The sequence below is a fragment of the Trachinotus anak genome, unplaced genomic scaffold, assembly GCF_046630095.1.
Source record: "Trachinotus anak isolate AG129_WGS33_773 ecotype Australia unplaced genomic scaffold, CSIRO_AGI_Tana_v1 ptg000012l, whole genome shotgun sequence".
In the NCBI taxonomy this organism is placed as follows: domain Eukaryota; kingdom Metazoa; phylum Chordata; class Actinopteri; order Carangiformes; family Carangidae; genus Trachinotus; species Trachinotus anak.
Window position 1 is genome coordinate 8,481,724 of NW_027273863.1, and position 16,694 is coordinate 8,498,417.

Sequence of the window (16,694 nt, forward strand, 5' to 3'; positions counted from 1 at the left end):
CTTGCACAGTTCCAAGACACATCTTTCATTTGCACACGCTGAATAGCTTAGGGGAGCCCAAGGCAGTTTGGATTGGGGACAGATCTGGCTTTTTGGACTTTTGGATGTTGGGTGGTTGCCTGGTTGTGTGAATGTGTGTGTGTCTGTGTGTGTGCACGTAGAAGAGTCCGGATCTTTTCTGGACGTGCAAAATTCTTCTGAGCGTCCCTTTTCAGTAAGAACCATTGCATTGTTTAGTTGTCAAGTTAGTTGTTAGGGAGCAACCAAACCGCTGTACACGTGTTGCAGCCATTTGAGGATTACACTGATCCAAAAATCTGACAGTAAAAGAAGAGAATGGAAAGCTTTGTCGGCCTTTTCATATCCTCTCAGTGGGAGGTAGAAAGGCAAGACCTCCAGACCTAGGCTAGCGGTGGTGGGTGCTAATGGGGGGGTGGGTGGGTGGGGGGTCTCTCAACTGCTAACCAGATGGACAACCAAGCCCTGTGTATTTAGGGAGATCATATGGGATAACCTTGCAAAGACAGATTGACATTTTGCTGACAAAACAAACCACCCCTGTCCTGCACGCAAGAAGCCCCCTTCCCTTTTTGCCCCCCCCACACACATTCTCTCACACACACACACACACACACATACACACACACACACTCACACACACACACACGATGCATGCTCTCATGTACAGGCATAGAAATACTTTAAGTGGTATTTGCTTACATAGGTCTTAAGGAAGTTATTTCAGCATGTGTTAAGCACTCCGTGAGGAGCCATAACAATAAGAGGATAGGACGAAAGAATCTAGGATTACACAACTCCTGCACAAACAATAGCAGCATCGGTGACCTGTGTAAATGAGACAACCTTGAGCCATGAGGAGAGCAAGTAAACTCATTTTCTGCGTCATGCATTTGGATTTACCTTGGTGCTTTAAGTGATGTATGTCCCAGAAGGCCAAGAACATCGTCATCTGATTGACTTTGTGCCCTAATTTTCTCTGGGCCTAGAATTAAACATCTTCTGAATATTATATTTCGGCAACACACTAAAGCACATCTTTATAGCTTTTTAAATTGTATGGGTCCATCAGGTTGAATTTATAAAAGAAGATTAATCAAATGTTATCCTAATTATCACAATTCCAGTATGTGAGCCTTTTTCTTCTCCTTCAGTCTAATCAAAATACTTGACTCAGTTTAGGAAAAAGTTTCACAAGAACAAAACGTTCTCTGACATGAACAAACAGTATAAATGAAATGATCAGGAATCACTCTCTTCTCCAGAATCTCTAATCCTCTCGGCAACAGTCTAAATACACTCTGGATTATTTATGGCATATAAACTTCCTCCCACATGCACCCCATAATTTACATCATTAATACAGCTTGTACCAATGCTGTGTGTTCCAAAATACTGATTACATTTGTTGTCATAACATTTAATGCAAATTGCTGTCATCCTTCCACTTCACACCTGCGCTCTGTGGCCACACAGTCAACCTTGGTACAAGAGATTCTGTGTGAGAGACGACTGAACTGGAAAATTGCTGACTGCACAGGCTGCAATTGTCATGGTGACCTGTGAAATGATGCCACAGGTTGCTTATCTTAACTGATTCTTGTGACCCAGTGATAATTTTTTAGTCGCTTCATGCAAAAGGGATTTTTTTCTCTTTACTTTTTTCTTTTTTTCTTTTTTATTTATTTTGAAGAATAATGTCCAATTTAAATCAGCTTTGTTGGCAATGACTATAGTCAAATACAGTGTTACCAAAGCAGTTTGTTTAAGGCTTACTATATGATAATTAGAAGTGTTAGAAAAAAGAGCAAGCTGTGTATACTATAAAACACCATATAAAACTACATTAATTTACAAGTATACTATATTAAAACTATATTAAAAGAACAACAAATTGTCTCAGACATATTACTTACAAAGAAAGAAATTATAAGAATATGTACGATGCTGCAATATAGTTTAACAGTTAGATTTAATTGAAAGAAGAAAACAGTAAAAAAAGTGTAAAAAAAGAGGAATCTCTTTTATTGGAGCCTGGTGCAGTAATTAGAGGAAGTCGGTTAAGAAAGTCCAATTTTCTCACCCCTTTTTAACAGCCTACTTTGCGTTTTATGTCCCACCACAATGGTACGTGGTACATGTGTGGGACCCCAGAGTGTTTTGGAGACATCTGTGTGTGTGCCTATGAAGACTCAGTGTTGTGAGCACATTTTCTTTCTCTGTAGAGTGAATAGATTTTGGCCGCAGTTATTAAAGAGGTGCGATTTACTCCCATAAAGTTTGGGGAGCAACCAGAGACAGATTAAATGACAAGTTAGCTGCTTTTAGCCTTAGTGTCATTCGTTTTGACGATACTTGTTCATAAACAAAAAAAGTATGCAAAATTTGACCTGGTGATGTATGAAAAGTCATTCTAAATTATCCAGAGGGGAACATAAATGTCTGCACCAAATGTCATAGCAGTGCATCCAATAGTTATCAGGACATTTCCAAAAATGTCAACTCCATGGTGGCACCAGAGAAGAGGTTGGTGAGTCAGCAAAGTCGCAGGGATTCAACCTCAGGGGACAATGAACAAAAACAGTACAAAACAGTTCAGTGCAAATTGAAGAGTTGTTGAAATATCTCAAAAACTATTGGATGGATTGCCATACATTTTTCTGCAGACGTTCATGTCCCCTCAGGATGAATTGTAATAACTTTGGTGTACCCCTGACCTTTCACCCGTCCAATACTTTGGTTTATGATCACATACTTGCAAAATGAATGACATTCCCATTAGACCTGGCTCAACTTTGTGTTTAGTGTTAATTTGTAAATGTTAAACTGTTAAATGTCTGTATGTTAGTGTTGTCATTGTGAGCATGTTAGCATGCTTACATTAGCATTTAGCTCAAAGAACTGCTGTGTCACAGAGCTGGCTGTAGACTTTTAGTCTTGTTTGAACAACGGAAAACACAGAGAACACATTAAAACTGTTTACAGACTGAGAAATGCTCCTTTTGTTAAGTAAACTGTGATAGACTGGTGACCTGTCCAGGGTGTGCCCTACCCTCGTCAATGTCAGCTGGGATGGCCCCACCCTCCCTGCGACCCCATAGGGATAAGCAGTATAGCCAGTAGGTGGTGGATGGATCGATGATGAGTAAACTGAACTTCATGAGGAAAAACTATTTTTAAAAAAAATATATGTACTAGTACTCAATGTACTAGAAATTACAAACTAGAAATACTAGAAATTATGTACTCGTACTCCACATTTATGTCAAAATTTATGTCCGCACTTAGAGTATAAGATGTGTATGTTCACGTAAAAATCCCTGCCCATCCCAATGAATGTGTAGCTTGATTAATTACTTTCCTAGCATAAATGGTGAAGTAAAACATGTAATGAAATTTGGTGGGATACTAGAGCTGCTTGTACTTGTTGCCCTTCTATTCCTGTAAAGCTTTCTGGAGTCAAGATGACGATGAGCTTAGTGAATAGATTCAATCCTGTTTAGTCATCTAACGAGGATAGAGCGAGCCACTCGAAGGTCAAAGGCCTCTTAAGCTTGTGTGAACACCTTTGTTTGACAATTACACCTGTCACAGGGGGTTAGCTTTTATCAGCCCTGCAAAATGTCAAAAGGTAAACAGGTCACTAACACCCTGTGCCTAGGCTTTAACTGCAGAGACGTAGTAGTGTAAGGATGTTCTGGGGGGAGGTAGATATAGAAAAAATAAACAAACAGAGTGGGAGGCAGACAGGGAGGCGAACACACAGTTGTGACAAAGGAATCCTCAACATCACATGGTCGTGAAGATAGTTTATGTCGCATGTCTAACCCTTCTCAGTTTGATTACACTCATCATGCTCAAATTTATGTTACCCACAGAGATTCTTGTTTGTGCTGTTTTGGTAAAGGCCGTTGCTTGGGCTTGTCTCTGACGATCCAGCTCTCTCCAGCTCTGTCTTGCACTTTCTCCATCTGACACACACACACACACACACAGACTGACACACACACACACACACACACACCTCTCCATTTCTCTCTTTCTCTCCCCACCACTCTAGCCACATTGCCACACTCAGTTTTCCATGGCCTCTCATTCCCGAGTGCTCTGCGAACTAAGTAAATGAACGACACAATCCGGAAATAGTGTTCCAGCCGGAGATGGTGGGAAGGAAAATCCCTTGACTAGTGCTGGCAGGAGGGTGGGAGAGAAAGGGAAATAGTATTGCAGCCATTCACACTTCAGACAAAGCTTGTTCCTCTCATAAGACTCTCTGTTAAACTCCAAGTCCTGGCTGTTTTACTGTTCAACTTAAAACTGTTCAGCAGGGACAAACACATTTGTACTGGATTTTCTTCAGGCTCCGATGCTGCACATGTGCACTGACAAAACAGTGTTACAAGGGAACATGTTGGTAACTTCACGACATGGTCGTAGAGGTTAACTTATCTTTAGCCCAAGAGGTCAAAGCTCAGTATTAAAAAAGGGCAGATGTCCCTGGGGCGGCTGGTGTGGAGGAGTGGTGCAGAAGGCGCTGGGTAAATGTTGTCAGGATTGGCCTGGAGTTTGGCAGAGTGGGTGGGGGGAGCGGGGTGAAGAGAGGAGGTGTGCCAGCAGGTTAAAAGCAGGGTCAACTCTATAACCAGGGCGTTATCTGGATACCTCTCCACAGCTGCCAATCACAACCGCACTGCAGCGAGACTGATGACCTGTCACCAGCAGCTTTAAACAGGGATTTAGACGGAGGTTCAGTTGCTGCAGTCATACATGCTCAGGAAATGTTCCGGCTCTGTTGAAAACCTTGTGCAGTGGCCTCTTGGTCAGGGTGGTAAAATGTTCCTCCTGCATTTGTCGGAGGATGTGGTTAAATCTCAACCCAAGAAGCCTGGGGCTGTGCTGGTGAAGTAACAGTGTAACACCACTGGGCGGTTTTGATCGGTATAATCAAGCACCAATATTATTCTAAAAACACAAATGTGCTTTTGTAGAATAAAGCAAATAATGTCTTGTCACGGATCTTTAATTGTGCTTTACTTGGTGCCTGCTTGGTGCCTGTTAAATGGCCAACAAATGCTTTGCTCACTTTTTACAAGGGGAGGATGGCCTGCGTGAGTGCGTCTCACTATAACAGTCAGTAACATGAGATGGGGAACCACACAACCGCTAAATCAGTAAAATGGGAACCCAGAGTCACTGTAATTTGGGAGAGAGCTGGTTAACCACTCCTCATAATGGATGGTGTTTCTGTTTAGCCTAAGGCGTTGTAGCTGAGGTCATATGCAAACAAGGCAGATCCTGGGCCTCGGATATTTTACGGCACAAAATGTTTCGCTCCATGTATCTAATCAGGTTCATGAAATCATTGAGACTTAAATTTTGATCATTTATCTTACCCATATTAAGCAAGAACCTCATGAAATGTGTTTTTAACTGGCTACACGAGGTTCTATAATTGAAGTCTATTAAAATATGTAATATTTTACCCATTATAAAGGCCCAAACTGTTGCACCACACCCCTAATCAACTTTATGTGAGTAAGACATGCCAATTAGCCACCACAGGCTGTTTATTTATTTATTTGATCATTTGTATAGTATAATGTAATATAGTTTTCCCTAAACACTCGTGTTTGCCAACCAATTTGCACCAAAAGTGGCACATACTGTATATTAATTATTGCACAGGTTCTATTATAAAACTCACATATGTCTTAGAAAATACTGTGTACAATTTTAAATGGGAAATGAATGCAAACTAAAGTTTGGGAAAAATTGGTCTATTACACACTATATCTATTAGTTTCATGTATCTTATTCCACATATATGATATTTTCTACATAGATCCTCATTAAAAACTATTTTCAGATGAGGACATGGCTCCTACAGCCTTTATCCAGCTAACACATTTTTTGAAACTGTTCCCTGAAAATATCAGATCTTAAATGCAAAATACTTTGTATGTCTGCCAAGTTAAACATTTTCCTGTTTACATGCAGTGTAAACTGTGTTAGTTTCTTCTTAACCTCTTTTGTTTATTGACTGGTTGGCTATTTAGTACATTGGATTAATAAATCCTGCTATATCTACCTATACACCACAATAACTGCAAAAGCTGTGAGCTACTGAATTTAGGATTGAATATCAAATTAATGGCCATAAGTCCATTGCATGTTTATCATTTTTAGGATATTAAGATGTTTATCAATTGTGCAGTTTCACCTGTTGCCCCTAACTTGCTTAAATCCCCATCACATTCCTGCATCCACATTTTTACTTTATTACATATACATTAGCAAGAAGACACTCATAACCACCAGTTATAGAGCTGAAATAATGGTTTGACTTATTGACAGAAAATGAACCACAACTATTTAGATAATAAGTCATCTTTAATGTAATTTATCAGGCAAAAATGACAAATGTTTTACTTTCCCACAATGGTAAACTGGTCTGTAAATTGAATGTCTTTGTGTTTTGAACTGCAAAACAATCAATATGAAGACGCTACCTTGGGCTCTGGGAAATAAGGATGGATATTTTTAACTGTTTTCTGACACTATAATCAACAAGATAATTATCAATCGCAGCTCTACACTGTCATCAACATTAGTATGTGTGTATGGTCATGTCAGCTCTACTACAGCTTTGTTTCTATTGTTATCACATTTTATTTTTCATGAATGTCCCTTTAAAGGATTACATCATCCTCTTTGCTCCTGTTTTTTCCCTTCACCACATTTCACAGTGTTCAGCCTTTTCTGCCCAGAGACAATTGGTTAATTCACCAGTGTATAAAACACTGCCACCTCCTGATCCACAATACCATCGCCGTCTGTGACGCTGACACACCTTTCAGAGGCATGTGTAGTTTCTCATGATATTTGACATCGTCCATCACACCTCTTCGACAGGACCACAGTTGACAGACGGACTTTTTCTCTGCTCTGACTGTAGGTTTCATTATCACATGACATGCAGCCAGTTTTTCAGCAGCACTAGGAAAATATAGAACATATGCAAGAGCTTTATGTTCAACATAAACCCACTCTGAGTTGACTGGAAGGTGCTGTTAATGTCGGCTGTGTGTTTTGATGGTGCTGTTGCACCATCTAGTGGCAGAAAGCAGGAACAAAGAGCCTGTTGTCACCAGCAGTCATACAGTCTGTGTCTTACCAAAATGTCCACATCTGTGGGAGCTGTATGAAACCTCAGCCTGTCGGGGCTGGTTTGACGACTGGTCATCTGGATCGTTTTTATTATGTAAGTCACAGGAGGAGCGTGGTGTTTCTGTAGCTCTTTGTGTTGCCGTCTCAGCTGACATCCACGAGTGTGTGACTTTAAGAGACGGTTATGACACCACTGCTTCTATGAAGACTTAATGTCTTCCTTTGTTAACAGCTCCATAAAAACAGGTGCTGGAGGGGAAGAACACTCAGCACAGAGGGATTTTGTTTGGAAAAACAGTTTTCTTTTAGAAGGAAGACTAACTTCATCTTTGCTATTTTTCCTCACTTTTGGTCTTTTTGTTCATTTGTTAAGAGGTTGTTACTCTCAAATTTACCATCAGTCCATTTATAACTAGATGTCTAGTTTCTCCATGCCCAGTTCACACTGTTGGAGAGTGGTGTACTGATTTTCACCTGTCTTGAAAAAATAGGTGGAGAATGAAACAAGTGAGATATTCATGGGAGGAAGCAGACATGGATCCTCTTTATTGAGTGGTTTTATAAACAACACCCAGTTACAATAACTGTATTCTGCTCAGTGTTTACACCATAAGAAATTGGTGTATCATTTGTTCATCACTGAGAAACTGATCAAACAAAGAAAGCTTGCAGTAGCCCTGATTGTTGAATTATTTAGTAAGATGGCATCCCCTCAGTTTGTGTTTAGTAAAGCTGATTATTATTCCGTGGTGCCATTCCTGATACTGTATCACAGTGTGACATTTATACTGTTTGCCGTCAGGTAACAAGTTGGTTAGGGAGGTTTTAATGAGGGGAACTTTGAGATCAACATCACAATCAGGGCTGCAACTGAAGATCAATTTCATTATCAATTAGTCTGACAGGTATTAACGAAATTAATCCTTTTGAAAATAGCCAAAAATGCTCTGTTATAATTGATGATGTATTGAAATTGCATGTTTTATTTCACCATCAGTCAAAAACACAGACATTCAATTAACTATTGTGACAAAGAACATGTCATTCATTGGAACCACAGATTTTTTGGCACTTTTGTCAAAAAAATTACTTAATAATCATCTATTTGCTGCAGCTCTAATCACAGATTATTGTAACTATTAATTGATTTACAGTGGTCATTAAGGATGGTTATTGTGTAGTCTCACCTAAAATTCTTTGGGGAAACTAAAATAATCTTGAGTGTGTCAGTGAAGTGTTCGCTGTCAGTTTATAATGAGACACACTTGATCTGATGATATTTACCTTTTCTTGCACATATAAATAAATGTACAAATAATGAAATGTAATAAAATGTTTCTCTGTCATATGTTGAACTTTTTTTTTTAAAGAGTCTTTTAAGAAAGAAAAGAAAATGTAAAGTCAAAAGGTTTTATTTTAGATCAGATATGATTTCTACTTGTGTTTCTCTTTTAACAGAGTCTTTTTTTAACCATCACCCTGTTTTCAAAGAAGCTGCTAATATCTCTGGATTCTTGCTGTTTGGGAATCACTTTGACTGCAACATCTCAGTTCCTTCAGCTGATTCTCCTGCTGGGAGGTACACTGAGAGTTCGGGTAAGCTTTGGCTGTGTTTATCTTTGCGGTAACACAAAAATGCTTTGTAGACAATTCTGTGGCTTTGAATCCAGTTTTCAGCTCAGACACACGATATCTCTCTAGTTACGAAAAACAATGTAAAAGTTTAATAGTTCATTGTAAAGATTTTCTTTTGTCTTATTTTATGATAAGACAAAAAATCACATTTCAGTGTAGTTTACCTGAATTCTGTTTATAAGGAGTGTCCTCATGGGTGTGTCGCTCGTGTTTGTGTTTGTGAGTTTAGTCCAGTTATTCCTCTTTCCTTCCTGTTGCTTCTGACTGACAACCTGAGACCTCACATAAAACTACTGTTCTTCCTTCCCTCAGTACATCAGACTCTTCCCTTTACAATCATACAATGATAAATACACAGCTTCATTACCCATTTGGAAAAAGCTGGGAAAACGAGGCGTCACAAACTCTCCCTTCCTCTGTGTGTCAGCCTGCTGTGTCTGTGAGAAGGAGCTCTTAGGCATTAACATGACTCTGGTCGGGTGCACCAGCTGGCACAGCAGCAGGGAACCGTGTCTCCTGTCAGCCACCAGCAGGCACCGAATATCTACCACATCTGCCAAGTTAGAACAAACAGTCTTTAAAAGAAACAAATGAATATGCACTTTTTACAAGTCCAGGATATTGTGCTGCCTGTTGATACAGACAGAGGGTCAGAGAAACCCAAGGAGGCCACAGTTCCTGTGGTCAGGTGGTGACATTTACTTTAAAAATATTTTTAAAAAGTAAAATTTAAATACATTACTGTAAGATTTAAATACATTTAAATCTTACCGTAATATTCTACTCTGTACCCCTTTTTAATACATTAAAAATGAACATCATCCCGCCTTTGTTACATGCAAGTGGATTTAAAGTTGGTGAGTAATTAACTATCATCTGTCAAGCCTGACCGAGCCTCCTGTCCTCGGATGGCAAAGCTCCAGGCAGGAGACTGAGCAGTGGCAAGGTTATCCCAGCACACTCTGGCGGTCAGCACCAACATGACCTGCACTGCTGCGTCACTCCTGCCAACCCCTGAGGAGTCGTGTTGCTTTGACACCCAGAGGATGGACAACAGTGATCACAGACGGACAACAAGGACACAACAACAACAACAACAGTGTTTCTGTAAAGATACCAAAGAGGTGCCATATTGCTGATGGAAGATATATTATATGTGCATTTGTGATTAATGTTAGACGTGTGATAGTGTGTGTTTTTTTTTGGTAGCTTCTATTAGCCGGACTGCTCTGATGTCAGTATCATCCTTCACTGTGAGGACATTTGTTCATTTTCTACAGGTTTCCACAGAGTATTCACAAGTACGCCCAGCTGTGACAACCAAGCTGGGAGACATAATGTGGTATAATGAGATATAATCCTACAGATGTCTGCTACAGTTACATTAAAGCCACGTGGTGGTGTGTGCACATCCCAAACTTATGTCAGGTGTGTCTGCAAAAAGGCAGAAAATATAGCAAGAAAAAAAATGCCCTGAATAGGTTTTTCTTGATATTGCTGGAATTGTGTTGACATTTTAATCAAAATGAAGTTAAATTAATGTACAAATGAATGATTTTACTCATCAACTTATACCCCCACTTCATCAGTACATACAATATTTACACAGTGTAAAGTCTGTTTGAGGCAGTTGCTCTAACATGTGGTCTCTGCCTTATGTGATGATGATGACGATGAGGACGACTTGGAGTGACTTCATTCAGTAGGTGGCAGTATTGAGCCACACAGAGTCGAGGGATTTATTGCATGGCAATCCTGCCACTGTTTCCTGCAGACGGGCCTCATCATGTCATGCCATAGTGTTCTGTTATATTGAATGTAATCAATTTATCTATTGTACAACTTGTTTTATAAGTGGAAGTGTATCAGTTTAGCCTAATCTACCCAGGAGTTGTCTGTAGACACATGTTTTAATGCTGACTTTTTTTGCTTAAAGTGCTTTTCACTCTTTTGTTATCTCAGAAAAATGTATGATTTAGTCACACCTCTCATTTACCTCTGTGTATCTGATGGTCAGTGTTCAACAGGAACAGTAATGTCAGGCTAACAGCTCACAGCTCTTTTCTCTTCGTGTTCTCCTCTGTCCTCCTCTCCTTTGCTAATCCCAGCTGCCGTGACCTCTGACCCCTGGACGGCATCTTATGTAAGGAGCTGGTTAAGGAAAGCACACGGCTGCAGCCTGTGGTCTGTTGCACCAGGTTAGGTAAGCTCATTAACACTTACTACCAGGGTGCAAAAGGTAACAACAACAGCTACAAATAAACCTCAGTAGTGAGAAGAGAAAAGCAAAGAAGAGATGAGACAAGATGAAGGTGTAGGTCTCTGAATATTCCCGGTTTTAAGGCTTGGGATGTTTTTAACGTGGTTGTTTCAATGATATTGAAGCTGACTCTTACCGTACATTAAACAAACAGTATGGAGTAGTATACAGGGTTTGTGTGTCTGCATCCAATTTCACTCCCTGACACTGACATACAATAGTCTCTTGGCATGGGAGAACAGAAACAGCAGAGGGAGAGAAAACACACCATGTGTAAGGCTAATGGCCAAATTTGAATTTGTTCCTCTTTTAAAATTACATGACCTCCACTGTAGAAACATCACTACCCCCCCAACACACACACACACACACACCACAACACTATCCTCTAACTGCCTTCCCCATCTGTCCTTTCCCAGTGAGGGAGAGGGTGAGTCACTGCTCCAGCAGCCCAGTGCGCAGCCATTAAAGCAGCTGAATAATCATACCATCGCTTTCACCAAAGCATCTCAGTTTTCCTGCTGAAGTGAAACACTCACATCACAGTTGCAGGAATAGTTCTGTCCTTTGCCACCCTCTCTTTCTTCCAGGCTACATAGTGAGGCCCCTCCTCCCAGTGAGCCTGTGTTATGATTGCAGCTGACAGTGTGTACTCTGCGGTGGTAGACACACTGTCGTTCTCCAGTGTGACACATTTTGAACAATAGAAACAATCTTGCAGTTGTGCGGAGTCAATATATTCCTCTTTTTGTTTCCATAGTGCCAGAGAAAGTCGTCTTCGTCTAACTGCTTCTTGACTGTCAGAGTTTTTCCACAGAACAAAATCCATCTTACTAAAATTGGACAAATGATTTCCTCTTGGCATCCTCTTGTTTTTTGGTCTAACTGCAGGCTTTGACAGAGCAGACCACATTATTCCGACGCATTGGCTAAAGCACAAGTGTCTCTCTGGTCCTGCCTTTGACTGGTTTTCCTCATATTTATCCGACACAAACCTTTCATGCAGGTTCCAGTGGGAATTCTTGCTCATCTTCATCTTCTATATCCTGCAGCCCACCCTAAGGCTTAGTGTGTCCCATTTATCCTTATTATTCAAAAACACAACATCTCTTCCATTGTGATGTTGTTGACATTTAATTTAATCTCCCCTTAAAACTGGTTTCAAATTTCATGTGTTTCTGAATAATATCAATTAAATAAATATTCCTGCCTTAATGAGCAACCGTCCTACCTTAGAAAAATGAGCCTTTAAAGTTAAATAATGCAATTAGTTGATCAGATTTCAGTAACTGCCTCGAGGGTATGAAGTATTGGGTGGCTCAGGGTTTTCTTCAGCTAAATAAATAAATCAGAAGCTATTTCATTCCACCAAACTCAACGTTAGTTATTACTTAAAGGTTCCCTGTGGAGTTTTTATTAACAAACAAAGTTTCTGTTTACATCAAGGCTATGTCCACACTACTGTGTTTTCATTTTAAAGCAGACACAATCTCTGTCCAGATGACCGTTATAGCTCCATATCAGAAATGATCTATGTGCATACTAACACACCTGAAAACACATATCACATGACCGTTCACGTACTGGGCATGCACGTGCTGGTGTAAACAAGAAGCAGATTGTCTACTCTGCAGTTGGGTAGTTGCAGAAAATACTATGAACAAGAGACATCAAAGGCAGTTGTAGCTTTAAATGCAGAATTTAACCGCACAATAGCTGCTAGCAAAGACAACAAGGTCAGTCGTGCTTGTAATTCGTCATCAATGTTGCTTTCCACAACTGGCAAATCCAGGTTGATGAGACCCACTCAGGAAGAAAGATGCGTGTCTACGTCATCATTTTCACAAGTCTGTGTATTTGCCCATCAAGACTACAACGCAACCCTGGAGTTTTCAAAATAAAACAGGGCCAGCAGCTCGAAAACTCCCGAGTGGTGTGGACACCAGGTGTGAACGTAGCAAAAGTGATGTGTTTTAAAACTGAAACACATTAGTGTGGATGTAGCTCCAGCTTCACTCATTCAACATGTTAAATGCATTTCCTACCTCAGGAAACATTTGCAAAACAGATTTTTTTATGGATAATCTAACCTGCATTGTTGACCACCATGTCTACTTGCACAAACAAATGCAAATGCACATGAGCAAACAAATCAGGATTCCACTCATTAAAACCTGGTTTCATAGCTCTACAAGTAACACATTGTCTTTCTTACATTGAACCATATACAAAACATTTGATTTAGCATTGAAATTTGTTGAATTCATTTAGGTCCAAATCCAAGGACATTTTTTTGACTGAAGTTATCCATATCCATACTGTCAAGATCAGAGAAAAAAGAAACTTTTCCTCTCTTCTTTCTTCCATTTACTGCTCCCCTTTTATTTGTGGCATCTTTGTATAAAGCTCTGCATGATCTTATCCCAGCATGTATGCACCTGAGGTTGTTTCCCTTAGAAACTCAAGGCCCTTTTATTAGGGCTTTTATCTGTCACACATTCAAGGACACAAATCATATGGTTCAGTAGCTGCCTGAAAATCAAGGAATCCTTTTTCCTCCTCTGTAGATTTTTTCAGCCTATTCAAGATTTCAACAAAGGACCCAAAACACTCTTCTCCTTATTGGCTTTTAAACTGTGCCTGACCTCTTATTTTTATCATGTGTCTGTCCATATATCTGTGAGTGAGTGATGTATTGTCTTCATGTATTTTATCTCTTATCCTTACTGTCCTGTCAATCTCAAATACCGTAAAAATATAAATAAAACTTGAATCAGATTTCATGCGATTGCACAACATGTTCATTAACAAATATGAATGTAGGGAATTCTGCAATTACTTTACCCAGATCAAAGTGAATATTTAGATGCACTGTGGTTACAGTTTAAGAAGATATTTTGTCAAACAGTGCATTATATCATGTGAGACCTTGAATAATATGTGTGCAGTTGACTGTGGAGTGTCGGCTTGAGGCAAGCCAAGAGGTGCTTAGGCATCAGGGGACAGCAGCCATGTGACCATGGTTGCAGGGATTGGTTTAGTGCAGATGTGACATCAGCGAGCCTCCCACTCCCTCCCTCCTCCTCCCTCTCTCTCCCTGTCTTTCTCTTCCCCTCTGCCTCTCTCTCCCTCTCTCACTCTGTACCGCTCTGTTTTTTTTTCCTTTGCCTTTCCTCAGCATCCCCCCTCTCAGAGATGGCGTGTGTCGGTGCTGCTCGGGCGTCCAGGGCCTAACGCGCACACTGAAAGGACCCCCTTCCCCCGCGATCTTGCTGCATATTCCTCGGGTGTCTCCTCTCACTGTGTCCTCCACCACTGCTGCTGCCTTTCAGCTCTGCCCCCACCCCACCTCCCCGTGCGGGTGTCTGGGGCTTGGGCCCTTGGGGGGTGGAGGGAATCAACATCGTGCTTCGCTGGGGAGCTGTGCAGAATTAGCTATGCCCTGCCCAGGCATCCCTTGACCGACTGGATTTCTCCATTTCTGCTCGCCTGCACACCGGAGGGCAACGTAGGATGAAAATCTGCAATCATGATGCAAGGTGAATTGTCTGTGCACTCCTACTCCTCCTTTATTTTCCATGTTTTGTACCTCTACGTCCTCCTCCTGCCCTCTTGTGTCCTGCTGGGCCATTAAAGCTCATGAATCTAGTGATGTGATCTGCCGTGCTGTGTGGACCTCTGGAACAACTAAGCTATATACATGACCAATGTGACAATGTGGCCACTGTGTGTATCTGTGTGTATCTGTGTGTGTGTGTGTGTCTGTGAGACGTTTGTGACAGATTGAGAGAAAATGTGTGTGAGATGAAAGCGAAGATGTGTGAGGTTGGAAGAACTGACATTTGCAGCAGTGTAGATCTACACTTGCTGCTGTGCTCATGTGTTTGTGTGAGTTTGCACATGTGACTGTGCATGTCTGTGTTTGCATGTGCAGATTATAGTTTTGTCTTTCGTTAAAGGCTCAGTCTGTGTCATATAAATGCTTATTTGAGGAGGGATCTGAGTGGTCCAGGCAGCTGCACTCATTCATACCCCTGCTGCTGTTGCTATCAGTGCACAATATTATATTGGGAGAAGTGACCCTTTAACCATACATTATTTGTTACCTACGTTGCTGTACCAAAGTTCACAGTGGTGGAATGCAGTGCAGTGCATTATAAACTATGATACTGGAGCTAAATCATAGATCTAACTCTGCATGACAGATGCTGGGCCTTTACCATCCATTAATGCAAACGTGGTAATGGAAGGTGGCTATTATTAGCAAAAGGCCTGCAGTCAGCCTGCCTTGATATTGTACTCAGCTTGAAGAAATCCACACACAACACAGATGTCACATGCTTATCATAGCATTTGTTAGCTACACGTGCATTGCTAATTACCCAGCAAAGGCTGTCAGGTGTAGTTAGTGACGTTCAGTACATGTTATTTGGACTCAAACATGGCTGCAGCACATGTGCAGCAATAATCACCTTCTTGTTGATGCAGCATGTGGGTTTATCACTATCATTAAATGCAATATTTTGGGACCATGGATTATAATTTTAAACTACTTAGACAACATCTGTGTCTTTGACAAAATTTTGCCCAAATGACCCTTTTTTGAACTGAAGTTTATACTTTAAGGAAGATATTGTGGATTTTATGTTTCAGCCACTTAAATACAAGTGTCAGAAACTTTATATTACCGTTGACTATCTTCCAGAGCTGCACAAGGTGTTAGATTGATTTCCTTTCTTCCAGACAGCCTCTGGTTGCAGTTAATGCCAGGACTGTATGAAAATCGACTTTGAGACCATCTTGAGATAGTTGATCCATTGTAGTGAACATTTAGAAAGAGGAAAAAGTGTAAAATGGATAATCTGACCACCAAGTGGAGTCGAGTGGGTGGAGAGGCTGGACATCCTAGGAAAGGGCAGAATTATGGTATAAACCACTGGTGTTCATTGATACAAGAGATCAGTAGGTGGAGGTAATGTGCCATTTGTTTGCTTGCCAGCTCCCAAAGGAGAAGTTCAGTTGGTAGGTGCACAGTGTTAAAGTGAAACACTTCCACAGTTTCACATTGTCAAATTAAAAATATAATAAAGGTCAGAACAACAATACAGAGAATAAAAAGCTGTGTTTACAGAGGAACTGATGCAAAGTGTATCAGTGCTATGATGTGTTTAGCTAATCTGACCTGGATATGTTCAAGACCAGTTGGTCCTGACCTTGGTTGTACTGCTCCAGTCTTCAAACCACCTCTCTATCACTGGCAGCTGAGACATCACATTGTTAGGCAGACAATGTTGTTGCTGTGGCAGAGTTTGGTGTCGAAAGAATGACAAGAGTATAATATTCATGGTCCACAACTGACAACCAGTGTGGACAACTGACTGACCGTCTGTTTTAGAAATGTACAAAAACTGAGGGACACATTCTTCTGAGGTGACGACAGATGCCACAAGATGCAGTTGAAGAAATAAGTTAATCAATGACTAGTTAATCAGTTACTAGACTTCCTCTGGAGCTTTCAGCTGCATCATCTGTTGATGAAAGCAACAAGATGCAACTGAAATTCAGTATGTTGGCTTTAAAAATTCATAGTAGATGATCATAGTAATTCAAGTTA

At 40.6% G+C, this 16,694-nt stretch overlaps 1 protein-coding gene across 1 annotated transcript in view; it reads left to right on the top strand.

The window, feature by feature from the left end:
* The window catches only part of sgip1b (SH3GL interacting endocytic adaptor 1b), a 46,752-nt gene that overhangs the window by 13,520 nt on the left and 16,538 nt on the right, over positions 1 to 16,694 (top strand). The window contains exons 4-6 of the mRNA XM_071490754.1: positions 8,644 to 8,781; positions 10,929 to 11,023; positions 14,259 to 14,619. Of these exons, the coding sequence (XP_071346855.1) occupies positions 14,610 to 14,619 (10 nt within the window). The 5' untranslated portion in view covers positions 8,644 to 8,781; positions 10,929 to 11,023; positions 14,259 to 14,609. The remainder of the gene's footprint in view (positions 1 to 8,643; positions 8,782 to 10,928; positions 11,024 to 14,258; positions 14,620 to 16,694) is intronic.